At 45.2% G+C, this 16844-nt stretch overlaps 1 protein-coding gene across 1 annotated transcript in view; it reads left to right on the forward strand.

The window, feature by feature from the left end:
• LOC108925316 (teneurin-1-like) overlaps positions 1-16844 on the forward strand; it is a 263460-nt gene that overhangs the window by 151709 nt on the left and 94907 nt on the right. The window contains exons 6-9 of the mRNA XM_018737145.2: positions 336-497; positions 9253-9461; positions 11409-11619; positions 16096-16197. Of these exons, the coding sequence (XP_018592661.2) occupies positions 336-497; positions 9253-9461; positions 11409-11619; positions 16096-16197 (684 nt within the window). The remainder of the gene's footprint in view (positions 1-335; positions 498-9252; positions 9462-11408; positions 11620-16095; positions 16198-16844) is intronic.

A 16844-nucleotide genomic window follows, 5' to 3' on the forward strand; every position in this document is an offset into this window, starting at 1 on the left:
GTCTTTGTTTTTTGGGCTGCTATAAATTGTGACTAGGTAACAGCTTGGAAAGGTTGGTAGTCATCCATAAAAGGGCATGTTGCAAGTTTGAAGCAGATCCTGTATCTGTACTTCCCAATATCCTGGTTAATTGACCCCCTTTGTCAAACTGCTCTGAATTTAAACAATGGGAAGCTTATTAGATTTTAAAAATGTAAAGGACTAATTTTTGCTTCTTCATGAGCACTGAAACCATGTCGGACAGACCCATGGCTGACTGCCTTTACAGTACACCCTTTTGGCCCTTGTTTGCCAGGCGCCTTCGCCCTCCTCTCATTTTTGTTTCTCCTCTACAGCAGTGCATTTGCTTGGCCTGACATGGAACCTCAATCCCATTGATGGGGAGCTATATGAAAATGGACTCAGAAACCTGGACAAAGACGCTGAAAGCCTGGACACCACTTTCTCACCTGTGGGTACAACAGGCCCAGACAGCATAAACCATGGCAGCAAAGGAGGTGAGAGTACACCTGTTACCTTCACTGTGTTTAGATATTCAAGAAATAGGGCCCATCACACCATATTCAGTGTATAAGCAGTATTCCCATTATTCATTGGCTCTGATTGTTGCACATGTCATTTTTAAAATACGGTATTGGTTCCTCATTGAACCACACCAGTGTCAGTTAGACAAAAGTTTATGAGGGAGGGATAATGAACAGCCTGAACTCAATTAAAAATCACAGGTTTTTGACTTTGCTACTAATAGCCTTATCAAGACCTTGCATGTTGGATTTAAAGCTGCTGAAAAAAAGAACTATTGTACAATTGGCTATTGATGTGTATTCTCAACAATCACTCCAATAGAGGAACAAAATTTTATCAACTACCAGTTCTTGGAGATGATGACGTATAGATGTTCTATTTCATTTACAGCCATTTTGTTATATTTCATAAGCCTTATTAAATGGAATAGCCGAGGGTAGCTGGAGCAGCTCTGAATGGGGATTAGAATTGAAACAGTTCAGTCAGGGGAACTGAGGAACAAGAAGAGTCCTGCTGTCAGTCTATGTTTAAAAACATCTTTGTTCAGGACGCAGTAAGAAATGCTCAACAGAGACTAATGCTATTTGTCATTGGTATGAAAACAGTATCCGTATTGAAAAAAGGAACGGCATAAGAGATACTGTACATATGTAACCCTTGAAGGCTAATTGCCAGTTTTTTGTGAAATCTGCACAATTGAAGTATGTGCTTTCAGGTATCTCTTCCTACCTCTTTTTTTGTACATTTATTGATTGTCATGTTCTGTTTATTCTATGGTCACCTGACTGATATAATGACACACTTCCTGTCAGCTATTTTGTAGTTGGTGTTAACAAGATGGCAAGGAGGTTTTTTGCTGCAGGAGCTGGATGAAATATGATGAAAATGACAAACACAGAAAAAATGTCCAGCTGCTGACATTGTCCAAAAACCTTCTCGCAGTGCTTTTGGAGAAGAGCAACATTAAGTTCATTATGGCCTTCCTGACATTGGATCTTGTGTTAATCCAAAGCTGAGAAAATTGATACTCATCATTCTGCTTTTACGTGTGTTCATTATTTGTCCAGTAACAAGAGTCTAACTTATATCTGGAGCTCTAGAACTCTGAGACGTGAAAAATCGCCCCCCTATAATCTAGCATGTGATTTTTTAGGGGTTTATTGTATGTATTTTACTAGTTATTTATTCATTAAGCTGATATTTTCACCACACTGACTTGCAGTGTTAGTACAATTTCTTACCAATAAATATACTTGGACAATTTGTTTTTTTACTGGAGAACTTCATTATAAGTACCTTGCTCATGGGTACTGCAGCAGGATGTAGCATTCAAATCTGGGTCCACTGAGTACAAGGCATCACCTCTAAACACAATGCTACTTGCTACTTGCTTCCTGTTTTGCTTACTTTACCCATCTATACATAAACACGTTTGTAACATTAGACTGGTTGCAGAACTGAGGGGAAAAAAAATCACATGGTGATTCATCGTACCATTTGCATCTGCCACACTTGGGGCTTAATAATATAATTATAACAATCTCAGTGGACAGATAATTAAAGCAAAAGTGTTGACTGCATTTAATCCTTCAGATAGTCATCGTGTGATTAATTGTTCTGCAAGAACTTGCAAAAATAGTTGTACTTAAGATTTTTCTCTTGTTACATCCTTTTATGGGAAGTGTTTCAGGAGGATGTTTATCTGTCAGAACAATCTTACTCTCTTACAGTTTTTCTTCTTACTGGAATTAGAGGGATTTCAAATAAGTCATTGTAACCTTCTGTCAACCTTCTCTCATTCAACCGTTAAGGTTTATATGCATATATAGCTCATAAACTCCAGTTCATCCTCCCTTTCTGTAACCCATTGTTCATGGTCACCAACCTCTGGATATAATGAATAACAATTACAACTGTAAGTACCAAAGCATTCATCCACACACAATTTTTTTTTCCATCATAAACTAATGAAGACCCCTTTCCACATTTAATCTTTATATGGAACTTCATGGTATTCTCTGAATCATCAAAAACTACTACATGCAGAGTACTGAGGTATATGAAATTTATATTTCAAATCAGTTTTACAGTGAACTAGCATAATTGTTTTGTGCTTTCAGTTCTTTACATAGGGGATTTAGTGTGTGTGTGTTTCTGTGTGTGAGTTTTATCTCTAGAAGTCTCTTATTTTCCATTTTTTACTTCCTCAAATTTACCATCTTTACTCAACTAAATTACTACTGTGGCATAACATTGGGGATAGATGCTGAAAGAGAGGAGCTGAACTGAGGTCTTCCTTTGTCCCAACTGAGACCAGGTTCTTTATTGCAGTGTTTGTCAAATTCAACAGAGTTTTCCCAAGGTATTTAGAAGTGGATTTGTCTCCCTCAAGGAGGAAGTAGTCAGAGATGTGTGAGATTGGCCACAAAGCACAAACCAAAGCCACTGATACTGATACTGATACTGATACTGATACTGATACTGATACTGATACTGATACTGATACTGATACTGATACTGATACTGATACTGATACTGATACTGATACTGCAAGACCACTAAGGCAATCACAAGAATCCACAGCCAGGTGTGGACATGGAGCTCCTTTTATGCCAGGTCTTCTTAATTGGTCACAGGTGTTGCTGCTTTGCTCATTCTCGGGGGGCGTGACACCTCCAGCTGCTTGGGTGCACTGTAGTTCACCACGTCTATTGATGTCTTTTTGCCATGATATAGTCTCTGGATAACTTTGCTGGAAAGTGCTCTCACCTTCATACATTACAGCAAAAGATCCAGTTCTCTAACAAGAGACACTGAGTAAGTGGTTAAAGATATTAAAAGCTTTTCAAAGTTTTATTAGGAGGCTTTAAAGCTTTCCTCAGTAAAATATATAAAGGTCTCATGCCCACACCGCTGAGTCAACGTGGAACACCTGGGAGACAGAACAGACGGCTGCATAAAAGGCAGCGTCAGACAAGGAGCTGATGTGGAACCTTGTTTAGCCTTGTTACTGAGGTCTCCTAATGATTATTGAACCCTGCTACCCTGCACCTCTGTGTCTCCTTTGATCATCGATCTCTCGCCTGTATACCAACCTTGCTTTTGGATTGCCCCTTTACCGACGTCTGCACCTCGAAGGCCTGTCCTGACGAATTCTCCTAGATTTCCCATAATAAAGCCCTCATTCTGCTGCACACTTGGGTCTGCCACTTCCTTCCGGGTCCGCACCATGACAGAAGGTTCCGCCTTACTCACGGACCCAGCGGAGCTGAATCGGCTACAGGCGGTGTTAGATTCCCGCGAAGCACTCCTGGAAGAACTAGAACGGATGCTCCACAACCTCGTCTCCTTCTATAATGGTGTGGTAAGCGCGTTGAATATTCCAGGAGGCTTCACACCCCCTGTACTGACTCACGCAACTGCTGCCATGGCACCTGACCTGCCAAACACCACGCCGTCTCCACTTGCTTCCCCCGATCCGTTTTGACGGTACCCCTGCCTGCTGTGCTGGCTTTATTTTACAATGTGAACTCATCTTCTCTAGTCAGCCCCATGTTTAAAGCATCAATCGGAGCCGGATCACCTATCTCCTCTCCCTGCTCACAGGCAGAGCGTTGGAGTAGGCCACCGCTGCCTGGGATAGCAATGCGCACTGCACCTATGCGCAGTTCAAGAACCGGTTCACTTCCGTGTTCGGGCTTCCACACCAGGATGAGACTGTAAGAGAACATCTGCTGGACCTCCAACAAGGTAACTGCACCATGTCAGATTACTCCGTGGAGTTCCGCACACTGGCAGAGTGCAGTGGTTGGGGCCAGTCAGAATTGCTGGCCGGTTTTCGTTGCGGTCTGAATCACCAGATCTGCAAAGAACTGGTGTTCCGAGGAGAGGGATGGACCTTAGACCGCTTCATAGAAGCCACAGTCTCCCTGGATAACCTGACCCAATCCCGGGATCCCTGCTCTAAGCCTACCCCAGAATGCTCACGTACCATCCAGGAGGAACGTGAAGCAATGCAGCTGGGACACGGATGCCTGAGCGAGGTAGAACACCAACAAAGATTGAAAGGACAGCTGTGTCTCTACTGCGGCAACTCCGGTCACCTCCGTGTTCAGTGCCCCATCCGCCCTGATGCCAAGGTAAGTGGGACCGTCTGTTGTAATCGCCTGACAGTACCCCTAGTTATGTCGTGGGATTCAGAGAAGGTGAGGGCTCACGCCTTGGTTGACTCAGGGGCGGCGGGGTGCTTCCTGGACTGGGGTTTTGCCAATACCCACCACATTCCCATACAGTGTTGTAAGATGCAGCTCAAGTTGAAAGCGCTAGACAGCCAGCCCCTAGGGAGTGGCGATGTGGACCACCAGACTGAACCGGTCTCAGTCAGTGTAAGGGTCTGCCATCAAGAGAGTATGCAGATTTACTTGATTATCGCACCTGAGGTTCCAATGATTCTAGGGTTTCCTTGGGTCTCTCGCCATGACCCTGTTTTTCAGTGGAGTACGGGAGAACTGGTTTCTTGGGGGCCCCGTTGTGTGGGGGAATGTCTGCAACTCCCATGTTGAGCCACCTCAATAGAATGCTTGGACTCTATCACACAGGTGACAATCCCTCCCTAATACAAAGACCTTGCCAGAGTATTCAGCAAGGAGCAAGCAGCAGAGCTACCACCTCATCGGCCTTGGGAGTGTGCAATTGACCCAGGTACCGCACTGCCTGCCTTGAAGCAGGATTTATCCCGACCAGAACTAGCTCTTCAGCAGTACATTTCAGAGGCCTTAGCAGCCGGATACATACTCCCGTCCACGTCTCTCACATCTGCGGGGTTTTCCTTTAATGAAAAGAAAGATGGAGGGCTCCGGCCCTGCATCGACTATCAAGACTTGAACCGCATCGCTGTAAAATATCCACACCCCTTACCATTGATCACTGCTGCCCTGGAACACATTCAACACGCACAATGGTTCACGAAATTAGACCTCAGGGGCGCATATAACCTCATCCAAATTCGACAGGGCGATGAGTGGAAGATGGCATTTAGTACCACCCTGGGTCATTATGAGTATCAGGTCATGCCCTTTGGTCTTGCTAATGCCCCAAGTGTTTTTCAAGCTTTTGTTAATAATGTTCCTGGGGACCTGATCTACAATGGGTTCTCGTTTACCTAGATTACATTTTGATTTATTCCCCCACTTTGCACCAGCACATCTGAGCAGTCCAACAGGTACTGCAAGGGTTGCTGCAGAATCGCCTCTATGTTAAAGTGGAGAAGTGTGAATTTCACAAAAAGCAGATCTCATTCCTAGGCTTTATCCTCACCCAGAACGGCATTGCCATGGACCCAGGTAAAGTACAGACCATCCAGCAATGGACTTGCCCAACCACCATGAAGGCACTCCAGTGATTCCTAGGGTTTGCGAATTTCTATTGTCGATTCATCAGAAACTTCAGCTCACAAGCGGCCCCGCTGACGGAGCTAATGGCAAACAAGGCACCCCGACTCCAGTGGACACCTGAGTTGCAAAGGGCATTTGACACCCTCAAGGAAAAGTTCAACAGGGCACCCATCCTGCACCAACCGGACCCAGAATTACCCTTCATTGTGGAGGTGGATGCCTCCGAATCGGGGGTTGGCGCTGTTCTCTCCCAGAGACAAGGTGAGCCCGGCAAGATGTATCCTTGTGCTTACTTCTCCAGGAAGCTGTCCGCAGCAGAAAGAAATTGACATCAGGAACCATGAACTGCTGGCTGTGAAACTGGCCTTAGAAGAATGTTGACACTGGTTGGAGGGAGCCAAGCACCCTTTTTTTTGGTGCTAACAGACCACAAGAACCTGGAATACATATAGTCAGCTCGACGCCTCAATCCCCAGCAGGCCAGGTGGTCGCTGTGGGTTTTTTTTTTTTTTTTTTTTTTTTTTAATTTCACTGTGTCTTATCGACCTGGTCCTAAGAACACCAAGGCCGATGCCCTGTCCCAACTTCAGGAAAAGAAGTTGTGTGACCCTGCCCCGCACCTGTTTCGTGGCTCCCATTCAAAGGGGACTTCTCCCACGGACCTAGCCCAAGCACAAGTTTTAAACCCAGAACCCCACGGGAAGCCCTCTGGGGAAACAATACATTCCTGAATCTTGTTCAGACTTGTTACTGCGATCTCCTAGTGACCATTCATCCCTTTCCCGATCCCTTAGTCCTCTCCCAGTCCCGTTACCCTGCTCCTTGCACCTCTGTGTCTCCTTTGATCATCGACCTCTCGCCTGTGTACCGATCTTGCTTTTGGATTGCCCCTTTACCGATGTCTGCGCCTCGAAGGCCTGTCCGATAATGAATTCTCCTAGATTTCCCATAATAAAGCCCTCATTCCACTCCGCACTTGGGTCCGCCACTTCTTTCCAGGTCCGCACCATGACAAAAGGCAAGACTAAAAATTCTCCATATGAACTCCCTACTGTGGCTTCAAATCTTAACAGGAAATAAGAAGCAGATTTTAATCCAAAGATGAACTGCATTGTAATGGCCCTGGCTTCATTTCTGTTGAAGTAGATGATGGAGGTAAGGGGTTAAAGATTAAATTTAAATGGATAGGCCTTTCGGGCCACTGGAATTATCTGCTTAGTGACTTCAGCTGACATTAATTTGGTGATGAAATCGGAAGAATGACGGTAGTCTTATTAGGTACCTGCTCAAAAACCTTTTAATTGAATTCCCTTAATTATAGTGACCTGCTCTACTGTGATATTTTTATTTCTCCTTAGGCGAGGTCTTTGGAAAACCGTTAAACTTATCTGTTCTGATCCAGTTGGGGCTTAAGGAGAACACAAGCTGTCTTCATTTCTATTGTCTAGATTTGGCCTCAGTGTGGTATTGAAATGCTGTCCTGTTTGATTCCTTTTTAAGTAACGATGAGTAATAGCCCTAATTGAACAGACAGTTAAGGTTCTCAGGAAAGATTACATGCTTAATTGTTTAATCCCAGTAACCTCAGGACAGAAAAATTAATCAGGGTCTGTAAGGATGTCACAACACTTCTAAATGCCCATGGTGTTTTTTCTGTCTTTTTCCTCCTAACAAATTTGATAACATTGAAAATAGGTAATTGATAATAAATGACAAGAGTCTTAAGTTCTCTTTAAATATTTAGGCATTTTTTCTCGACTTCTTATTGCCTGTGCAAACTATGTAACTGCAGTCCATTCTTTAAATAATGAGAATTTCTTAAACTGCCTGAATGCAATAATTTATTGTACAGAAGAATGAGGAAGAACCATATCTATCCATGTGAAGAAGGCCATTGTTTTATATGTGATTTTGGCAGGAGTAAAAAGGAAAACAAATGGAGCAGAAAACTGAAACCTTTCTCAAGCAATATCAGACATTCTTGTGGAAGAGCATGTCAAGTAAGCAAAGCAGAAGCGCTAAAAGGCCCCTGCTCAATTCAGAGATTTCAGGAGCAGATGCTGTTATTGAGAAAGCGTGGGGATGGCAGGAAGAAGGTCAGACTATTCTGCAATAGGACAGAAACAGAGATATTGCTTCCCTGTTGAAGGGCACAGCAGTCTTTCTGAGCTGAAGCAGAGGTTACAGATTTGGAGTCTTACAGATTTATTCTGATAGAACACTAATACCTGCCTGAATTAGTCAGACAAAGGCTTGTCTGACGATGTGTGGTTATGTGAGACATTGACATTCATAATTATGTTCCACATATTACCTTAAAAGGGGTGTGGTGGCACAGTGGGTTGGACCACAGTCCTGCTCCCCAGTGGGTCTGGGGTTCGAGTCCTGCTTGGGGTGCCTTGCGACGGACTGGCATCCCGTCCTGGGTGTGTCCCCTCCCCCTCCGGCCTTACGCCCTGTGTTACCGGGTTGGCTCCGTGACCCCGTATGGGACAAGTGTGTGTGTGTGTGTGTGTGTGTGTGTGTGTGTGTGTGTGTGTGTGTTACCTTAAAGGCCAGCATCTTCGACAGATCTCTAATTCTTTGGTGTCTGAGCACCAAGGATATAAACTACCTGAATGTAAAACACCATGGATGTTGACTACCTTCATTAGCAAGTTTGAACAATTTGCTTATTTTTTATGGAAATTTTTAAATGGTTTGGAATTAAAATCTGCATTTCTGGGAAAATCCATGTGTGTTATGAAAACCAAGTTTTAAGGCTTGAACATTTCCTACACAGTGTGATGACTATTGCTGAGGCTATCAGAATTTGCTCTAAATGGTTTGAGTCATGTAGTTAGCGTTAAAATCTTCACACTTCGTGAGTTAAAGAATCATTGTGAGTCAATATTTTTACACAGACAACTCATTGTTTCTTAACATTTGCATTGTTGCGTGTTTGGCTAAATCAATATAAAGTGGGAAGGTAGATGTCACTCCAAACTATAAGCATAAAAAGCCTGGAAGTTCTAAGCAGCAACCTTGCAATTTATGGTGCAAGAAGAGGGGAGGAGTGTACTCTTGGTACACTTATGAATCCTCGGTCTACATTAAATCATCCAGTAGAATATTTATTGCCAACCATGGTTCTGGGGTGTTCTTCACTAAAGCCATTATACAATAAAATACCTCATCTGGTATTGCATATGGAAAGGAAAACCTAATTTTAAAGGGTTCAACGTAACATGCTGGAGAAGAGAGTTGGTCACCTTTCTAACAGAAGCACCTCCATTTTCAGTGGTTGTGTGTGTGTGTGTGTGTGTGTGTGTGTGTGTGTGTGTGTGTGTTGCAGATAAAGGCATGTTCCAGAAAGGAAGAGCGATAGACAGAGGGGAAGTGGATATTGGGACCAAGGTAACGCAGACCATTCCCCCGGGCCTGTTCTGGAGGTTCCATCTCATCGTCCACCATCCAACCTATGTCAAGTTCAATGTCTCCCTCACTCAAGACGCCTTGCTGGGCATCTACGGGAGACGAAACATCCCCCCTACACACACTCAGGTATGCTCTTTCCACCTCAGGAATGCAGCTTTAATTAGATATTTTTAATACAGGAAAGTAGACACAGCATCATTTGTGTGCATTCTTTTACTTTTTATATTCATCGTAAGATTAATGAATGTGAGAAACAGATATTTGCTTGTAGATGAACATGTTTCTATTTAATTATTAGAAAATGCAGTTATTTCAACAAAGTGAGACGTATATGTATTTTATAATGCAATGATGGTTTTTCATTTTTGATGCCTTACTTTGAAATTCTTCTCTGTGGGGTCACTGTGTCCTGTTGGTCAGTGGCATTGACTAATCAGCAGGCCAGTTTCCCACTGCAGAACATCCCGCTTTACACAGTCAGACATATGCTGCTCCTGACCAGACCTTCTGGTATATGACAACCGCTGATAGTTCTTGACAGGTCACCACACAGGGGTCATGCTGACCCTCCTGCTTTTGATTCATCTGTCAGACTGCTCCTCCTTGGATTTCCAAGGACCTGTGAGTCCTTACAATGACAGACTCTAATTGGATAGTGTTCTTATTAACTGGAGTGAGTCCTTTGGGTAGCTTGCACAGTTTGCCCTGATTCCAAAGAGATTTCATTATTACCACAAGGGGAATGGGCTTGAAAAACAAGAAAATGTGCAATTAAGTGAGTATGTTTGAATAAAGAGAGGTGTGAATTACATTATCACATGTGGTCATCTCAGGAATGCAGCAATATGGAGAACCCTGATGTTCAGAGCTCTTCTTGCATTCTTGAGTAATGCCACTATGAGAGTGGCTTGGTTTTTCTCACTAAAAAAAAACAGATACTTTGAGCTAGAACAAGAGGTTTGGGGATAAAGGGCACACAAGGCAGAGATACAAACTGCTGTACTCCAGCTGTGGATCTTCTCCACCTCTTGCTCTAGGGGCTCTGCCTTCCCACTGCTAAGCATGGTGATCATAGGAGAATCATGGCAACTAGTTATTTGTTTACTATACTTAGATGCATGTGTTAGGGAGACACAGTAATCAACAATGTGCAGGTGTTGGCGAGGGTGCTGTCAGTATGTATGGACACTTTGACTATGCATGAGTTACATCTGTGTGTATGTAGATGTGTATATGCACGAGCATGCATTCTTGTATGACATGTATGCATCTGTGTTTATGCCACAGTCACCTTCACTGCATGCTTTTTTGGGTGGCGGGTGGTGCATCACCAAAACATCAGTTGTGCTACCTTGAGGCAGCATAAAGTGTTTCACTGACATTTCCACCTGCATCAGAGGCCCTTTTGCTCAAACAGCCATTGTGTCAGGTAGAATGCTCCTGGCTGTTTTCCCCAAAAAAGCCTGCTGTTGCTCTTGGTGAAAGGTCAAGATTTCTGAGTAGAACTGCATACATTCCTCATCTTTGACAGAGACTCAGCAGAGTTCTACTCATATTGAATTTGAGCCACAGGGAATTGTCATAGCTGCTTATTAAGCCCTGGCCTACATTGGTTTGGTAAAGCTTCAATCATTAGCATTTGCTTTATTTTAAAATGATCGCGAGCCATTCTTTTGTGGCACTTGAGCCACTAGCAAATTTATAAATAATGTGGAGCTTGCCCTTCTCTTCTTCAGGGGCAAGAAATCTGACAGTAATAGAGTGAAAACCAAAGCAGGATACCTCACCTGAGGCAACTGTCCTCCTCTAAATAACTTAGAATTCACTTGTGTTCCTCTGTGTGGAGAAACCGCCTATGAATTACAGCTATTAATGGTCTTAGAATTACAATGCAGGGTGACTGGGGAGCAGGTTGGATGTTTATACTGACAAACACAGACACACAACCTATCTACTACATTTTGGGTGATATCCTGTCATGAGCAGTGTGGAGAAACCTTCATCAGTTCCACTGTAGCAGTGTGTTAGCTATGCTGTCCAAGCACCCACCGTTGATTCAATGTGTTCCTGCAGTTCGACTTTGTCAAGCTCCTGGATGAGAAACAATTAAACAAGCAGGAGACGAAAGGTGTGGAAGAGTCCAGCAGCAAATCCAGAAACCTACTCCTGGGTGTTGTGCAGGAGACCGGGTTTGTCGAGTACATGGATCCAGGAACCTGGTACCTGGCCTTTTACAACGATGGCAAGAAGATGGAGCAGGTCATCGTGCTCAGTTCAGCACTTGGTATTAATATATTAATACCATCAACTCACACACAAAGGAGGAATACAGACTAAAATATAATTTATTTTTGTTCTTTTCCCCAAAGAGACCTGACACCAAGACATGGCTCAAGTCGATATTAAAAAACAGTGGTAAATTAAAACAAACAAGACTGTTATGACCTTACCCAGAAACAAATGAAAAATTTGCTAAACAGCTTTAGATTTTTTTTTTTTTTTACTTAGCTATTGCATAGGTTACACTTACATTTACTTTGCTGGTTGTCAGGTTTGTCTTGTTTTTCAGAACTCCATCAAATAGCTTCAGCCATATAAATTAAAATTCATTCATTCGGTGCTTCTTCTCAGAATACTGTTACCATGAAAATGTACTTCATTACGTTGAACATTTCATGCTTTCAGCTACACATGACGCTGAGTTAGAGAAAGAGCAAAAAGAAAAATGGAAGCAGAAAGTAATGTTTGTCTTCTTTTTTGGCCAACTCATGCCAAATGGCATCCATCCATCCATCTTCCTCCGCTATCTGGGGCCGGGTCGCTGGGGCAGCAGTCTGAGCAGAGTCCTCCAGATTTTCCTCTCCCCGCACACCTCCTCCAGTTCCCCTGGGGAAACCCCAAGGCATTCCCAGGCCAGCCGGGAGACGTAGTCTCTCCAACGTGTCCTGGGTCTGCCCCGAGGCCTCCTCCCAGTGGGACAGAGTGTGCCCAGCCACTCTGCGGAGCCACTCTCATTCTTTCGGTCATGATCCAGAGTTCATGACCATAGGTGAGGGTAAGAACGTAGATCGACCGGTAAATTGAGAGCTTCACCTTACGACTCAGCTCCCTCTTCACCACCACAGACCGGTTCAATGACTGCATTACTGCGGACACCGCACCGATCCGTCTGTCAACCTGACGCTCCATTTTTCCCTCACTCATGAACAAGACCCCGAGATACTTAAACTCCTCCACTTGAGGGAGCAGCCCCCCCATAACCCGGAGGGAACAATCCACCTTTTTCCGACTGAGAACCATGGCCTCGGATTTGGAGGTGCTGATTCTCATCCCCGCCGCTTCGCACTCGGCTGCAAACCTCCCCAGTGCACGCTGTAAGTCGTGATTCGGTGAAGCCAACAGGACCACATCGTCCCCAAAAAGCAGAGACGAGATCCTGCGGCCACCAAAACAGACACCCTCCATTCCCTGGCTGCGCCTAGAAATTCTGTCCATAAAGATAATGAACAGAATCGGTGACAAAGGGCAGCCCTGGTGGAGTCCAACATGCACCGGGAACAGGTCTGACTTACTGCTGGCAATGCGAACCAAGCTCCTACTCTGTTCATACAGGGAACGAACAGCTCGTAGCAGCAAGCCCCGAACCCCATAATCCCGAAGTACCTCCCACAGGATGCCACGAGGGACACGGTCGAATGCCTTCTCCAGGTCCACAAAACACATATGGACTGGTTGGGCAAACTCCCATGAACCCTCCAACACCCTAGTGAGGGTATAGAGCTGGTCCAGTGTTCCACGGCCAAGGCGAAAACCGCATTGCTCCTCCTGAATCCGAGGTTTGACTATCGGTCAGATTCTCCTTTCCAGTACCCTGGCATAGACTTTCCCAGGGAGGCTAAGGAGTGTGATCCCCCTATAGTTGGAACACAATCTCCGGTCCCCCTTCTTAAAAAGAGGGACCACCACCCCGGTCTGCCAGTCCAGAGGCACCGTTCCCGAGCTCCACGCAATGCTGCAGAGGCGTGTCAGGCGTGTCAGCCCCACAACATCCAGAGACTTGAGAAACTCGGGGCGGACCTCATCCACCCCCGGAGCCTTGCCACCGAGGAGTTTTTTGACTACCTCAGCAACTTCAGCCAGGGTAATGGACGAGTCCCCCTCCAAGTCCCCACCCTCAGCTTCCTCTATGGAAGGCGTGTCGGAGGGATTGAGGAGATCCTCAAAGTACTCCTTCCACCGCCCGAGGACATCCTCAGTTGAGGTCAGCAGTGCACCACTTCCACTGTAAACAGTGTTGGCGGAACACTGCTTCCCCCCTCTGAGTCTCCGGACGGTTTGCCAGAATCTCTTTGAGGCCGACTGAAAGTCTTCCTCCGTGGCCTCACCGAACTCCTCCCAAGCCCGAGTTTTTGCCGCGGCGACTGCCAGAGCCGCGCTGCGTCTGGCCCGCCGGTACCCGTCAGCTGCTTCAGGAGTCCCATGAGCCAGCCAGGCCCGATAGAACTCCTTCTTCAGCTTGACGGCATCCCTTATCTCCGGTTTCCACCACCATGTTCGGGGATTGCTGCTGCGACAGGCACCGGAGACTTTATGGCCGCAGCTCCGAACCGCCGCCCCGACAATGGAGGTGTGGAACATAGTCCATTCGGACTCAATGTACCCAGTCTCTCTCGGGACCTGGTTGAAGCTCTGTCGGAGATGGGAGTTGAAGACCTCTCTGACAGGGGCCTCCGCCAAACGTTCCCAACAGACCCTCACTATGCGTTTGGGCCTGCCAGGTTTTGTCCAGCTTTTTCCCCCGCCATCGAATCCAACTCACCACCAGGTGGTGATCAGTTGACAGTTCAGCCCCTCTCTTCACCTGAGTGTCCAAAACATATGGCCGAAGGTCAGAAGAAACGACTACAAAGTCGATCATCGACCTCCGACCTAAGGTGTCCTGGTGCCAAGTGCACTGGTGGACACCCTTATGCATGAACATGGTGTTCGTTATGGATAAACCGTGACAAGCACAGAAATCCAATAACTCACCGCTCGGGTTCAGATCGGGGAGGCCGTTCCTCCCAATCACGCCCCTCCAGGTGTCACTGTCGCTGCCCACGTGGGCGTTAAAGTCCCCCAGTAGAACGACAGAGTCCCCAGTGGGAGCGCTTTCCAGCACGGCCCCCAGGGACTCTAAAAAGGCCGGGTACTCCACACTGCCGCTAGGCGCATAAGCACAAACGACAGTGAGAGACCGTTCCCTGACCCAAAGGCGTAGGGAGACGACCCTCTCATTCACCGGGGTAGACTCCAACACATGGCGGCTGAACTGGGGGGCTATTAATAAGCCCACACCAGCCCGCCGCCTCTCACCCTGAGCAATGCCAGAATAGTGGAGAGTCCACCCTTGGTCGAGAGGAGTGGTTCCAGAACCCAAGCTGTGAGTGGAAGTGAGCCCGACTATATCTAGACGGTATCTCTCAACCTCCCGCACCAGCTCAGGCTCCTTCCCCGCCAGTGAGGTGACATTCTAAGTCCCAAAAGCCAGAGTTGGCGCCCGAGGTTTGGGTCGGCCAGGCACTTGGCCCCACCACCGCCCAAATCACAACGCACCGGCCCCTTATGTCCTCTCTGGCAGGTGGTGAGCCCACCGAAGAGTGGCTCCACGTCATGGCTTCGGGCTGAGCCCGGCCATGCCCCGTGGGCATAGACCTGGCCACTAGGTGCTCGCATGACCTGGCCTGGCTCCAGGGTGGGGCCCCGGTGACCCCATACCGGGCGGGGTAAACGAAAGCTTTGGTTTTAGTTTTTTCATAAGGGGCTTTTGAACCGCACTTTATCTTGTCTGTCATCCAGGACCTGTTTGCCATGGGAGACCCTACCAGGGGCATATAGCCCCAGGCAACATAGCTCCTGGAGTCATTCAGGCACTCAAACCCCTCTACCACGGTAAGGTGGCGGTTCACGGAGGGGGCCAAATAGCATTTATTTATTTATTTATTTATTTATTTATTTATTTAATTGAACATTCTCATATATTGCAGTTGAGCTTGAGAGTTGTGCTAACACTCTGAGTACAACGGTAGTTTTCTCCTGGTTTGCATAGTGTCACATAGTGTCCAAATCCACCACTGTGATTGAGTCAACACTTTTTTTTTTTTTTTCCTGCTGAGTTTCAAGAAGAAACTCTATCACACTTAATTTACAAACCCTTGGTCATGTATCACAAAAGGTAAGCCAGGAAAGTTGGGGATTTACTAATGCACTTCTCATGTGCTCTCAGTAAGTTTCTTGCTCTGTTTTATGTGTGCTATTGTGTACACCGCTGGGGGAGTTTAGAAACTAATGTATTCATGATACAAAGTCCCAATAAGAAAGGATAGAATTTTTTTTGGTAAACAAAAGAAAAACCTTTATTATTCTTTTTTTAAACAGTAAAATAATTTACAGAAATACCTCATACTTTTCCCGCAGGTGACAAGTACAGTTTAAAGCAGTTTTCTATATGCAATATCAGAAATTACCAGGATGGTTCTACTACTATAAATGTAATTTTTCTTATGCACTAAAGTTTGACAAATTGGTCATTTAAAATGAAACAGAAAAACAGAACACAACAAACCCTAACCTTAGTCTCTGGGCTTGCATTCTCAAAAAAAAAAAACACTCAGTCATGGTAAAAAACAAAAAAAGGAAAAAAAGTGGGTACCCAAGACATCTGTCGAGATTCTGTGGGCACCATTATGTCTGTTAATGCCTGCATCCTGGCTATGTGCAGAAACCATGGGCGGCTGCTCCACAGGCTGCAACGGCAATGGGGAGTGTGTCGCCGGCCACTGTCACTGTTTCTCTGGCTTTCTGGGCCCCGACTGTACCAAAGGTGAGTCCTGTCCCATGGTTGGTCTGCAAACGTACCTTCAAGCCCTCAAGGACATGTTGTGTAATGCAACAGGGGTTCAGGTACCACACATTTTTTCTGCAACTCAGTACAACCTCACCGGGTTTCCTTCTTCTCAGCACTGGCTGTAAAAAGAAGGCTATAGTTTGGAAAGCGTGAAGTGAAAAAGCATGCTTTGCTGGAGGATTTATCACAGGGGAAGGCAACCAGTTTTTTTTCCTGGCCATTTTTCATAGTCATAGACAATTTGTTGCATATTATGTTTTTTTTTTTTTGCTTATGGAAGTGTAATTTTTTAATTGTTGTTTATTAGTATTTTTATATAGAATAGTATAGAATTGTTTATTAATAATTCTGTAATTGACATACATGATAAAAAGCTTGTGACTAGAGTGTGTTGTCCGCAGTGTTGAAATGTTAAAATTTACCTTTGCATCAAGCCGCCAAATAGCATCATTTTTAAACATAAGCTTCTAGCGTTGAAAAACAAAAGTTTTTTGAATGCAGTGAATAAACAGTCCAATAAAAAAATCTTAAATGTCATAAATTCATACAGTAATTCATAGTTTCCTAAATAAACAAACATTTTCAGATATATTTATAACAATATTTTGGTTCAACTATATCAA

The sequence above is a fragment of the Scleropages formosus genome, chromosome 13 (assembly GCF_900964775.1).
Source record: "Scleropages formosus chromosome 13, fSclFor1.1, whole genome shotgun sequence".
In the NCBI taxonomy this organism is placed as follows: domain Eukaryota; kingdom Metazoa; phylum Chordata; class Actinopteri; order Osteoglossiformes; family Osteoglossidae; genus Scleropages; species Scleropages formosus.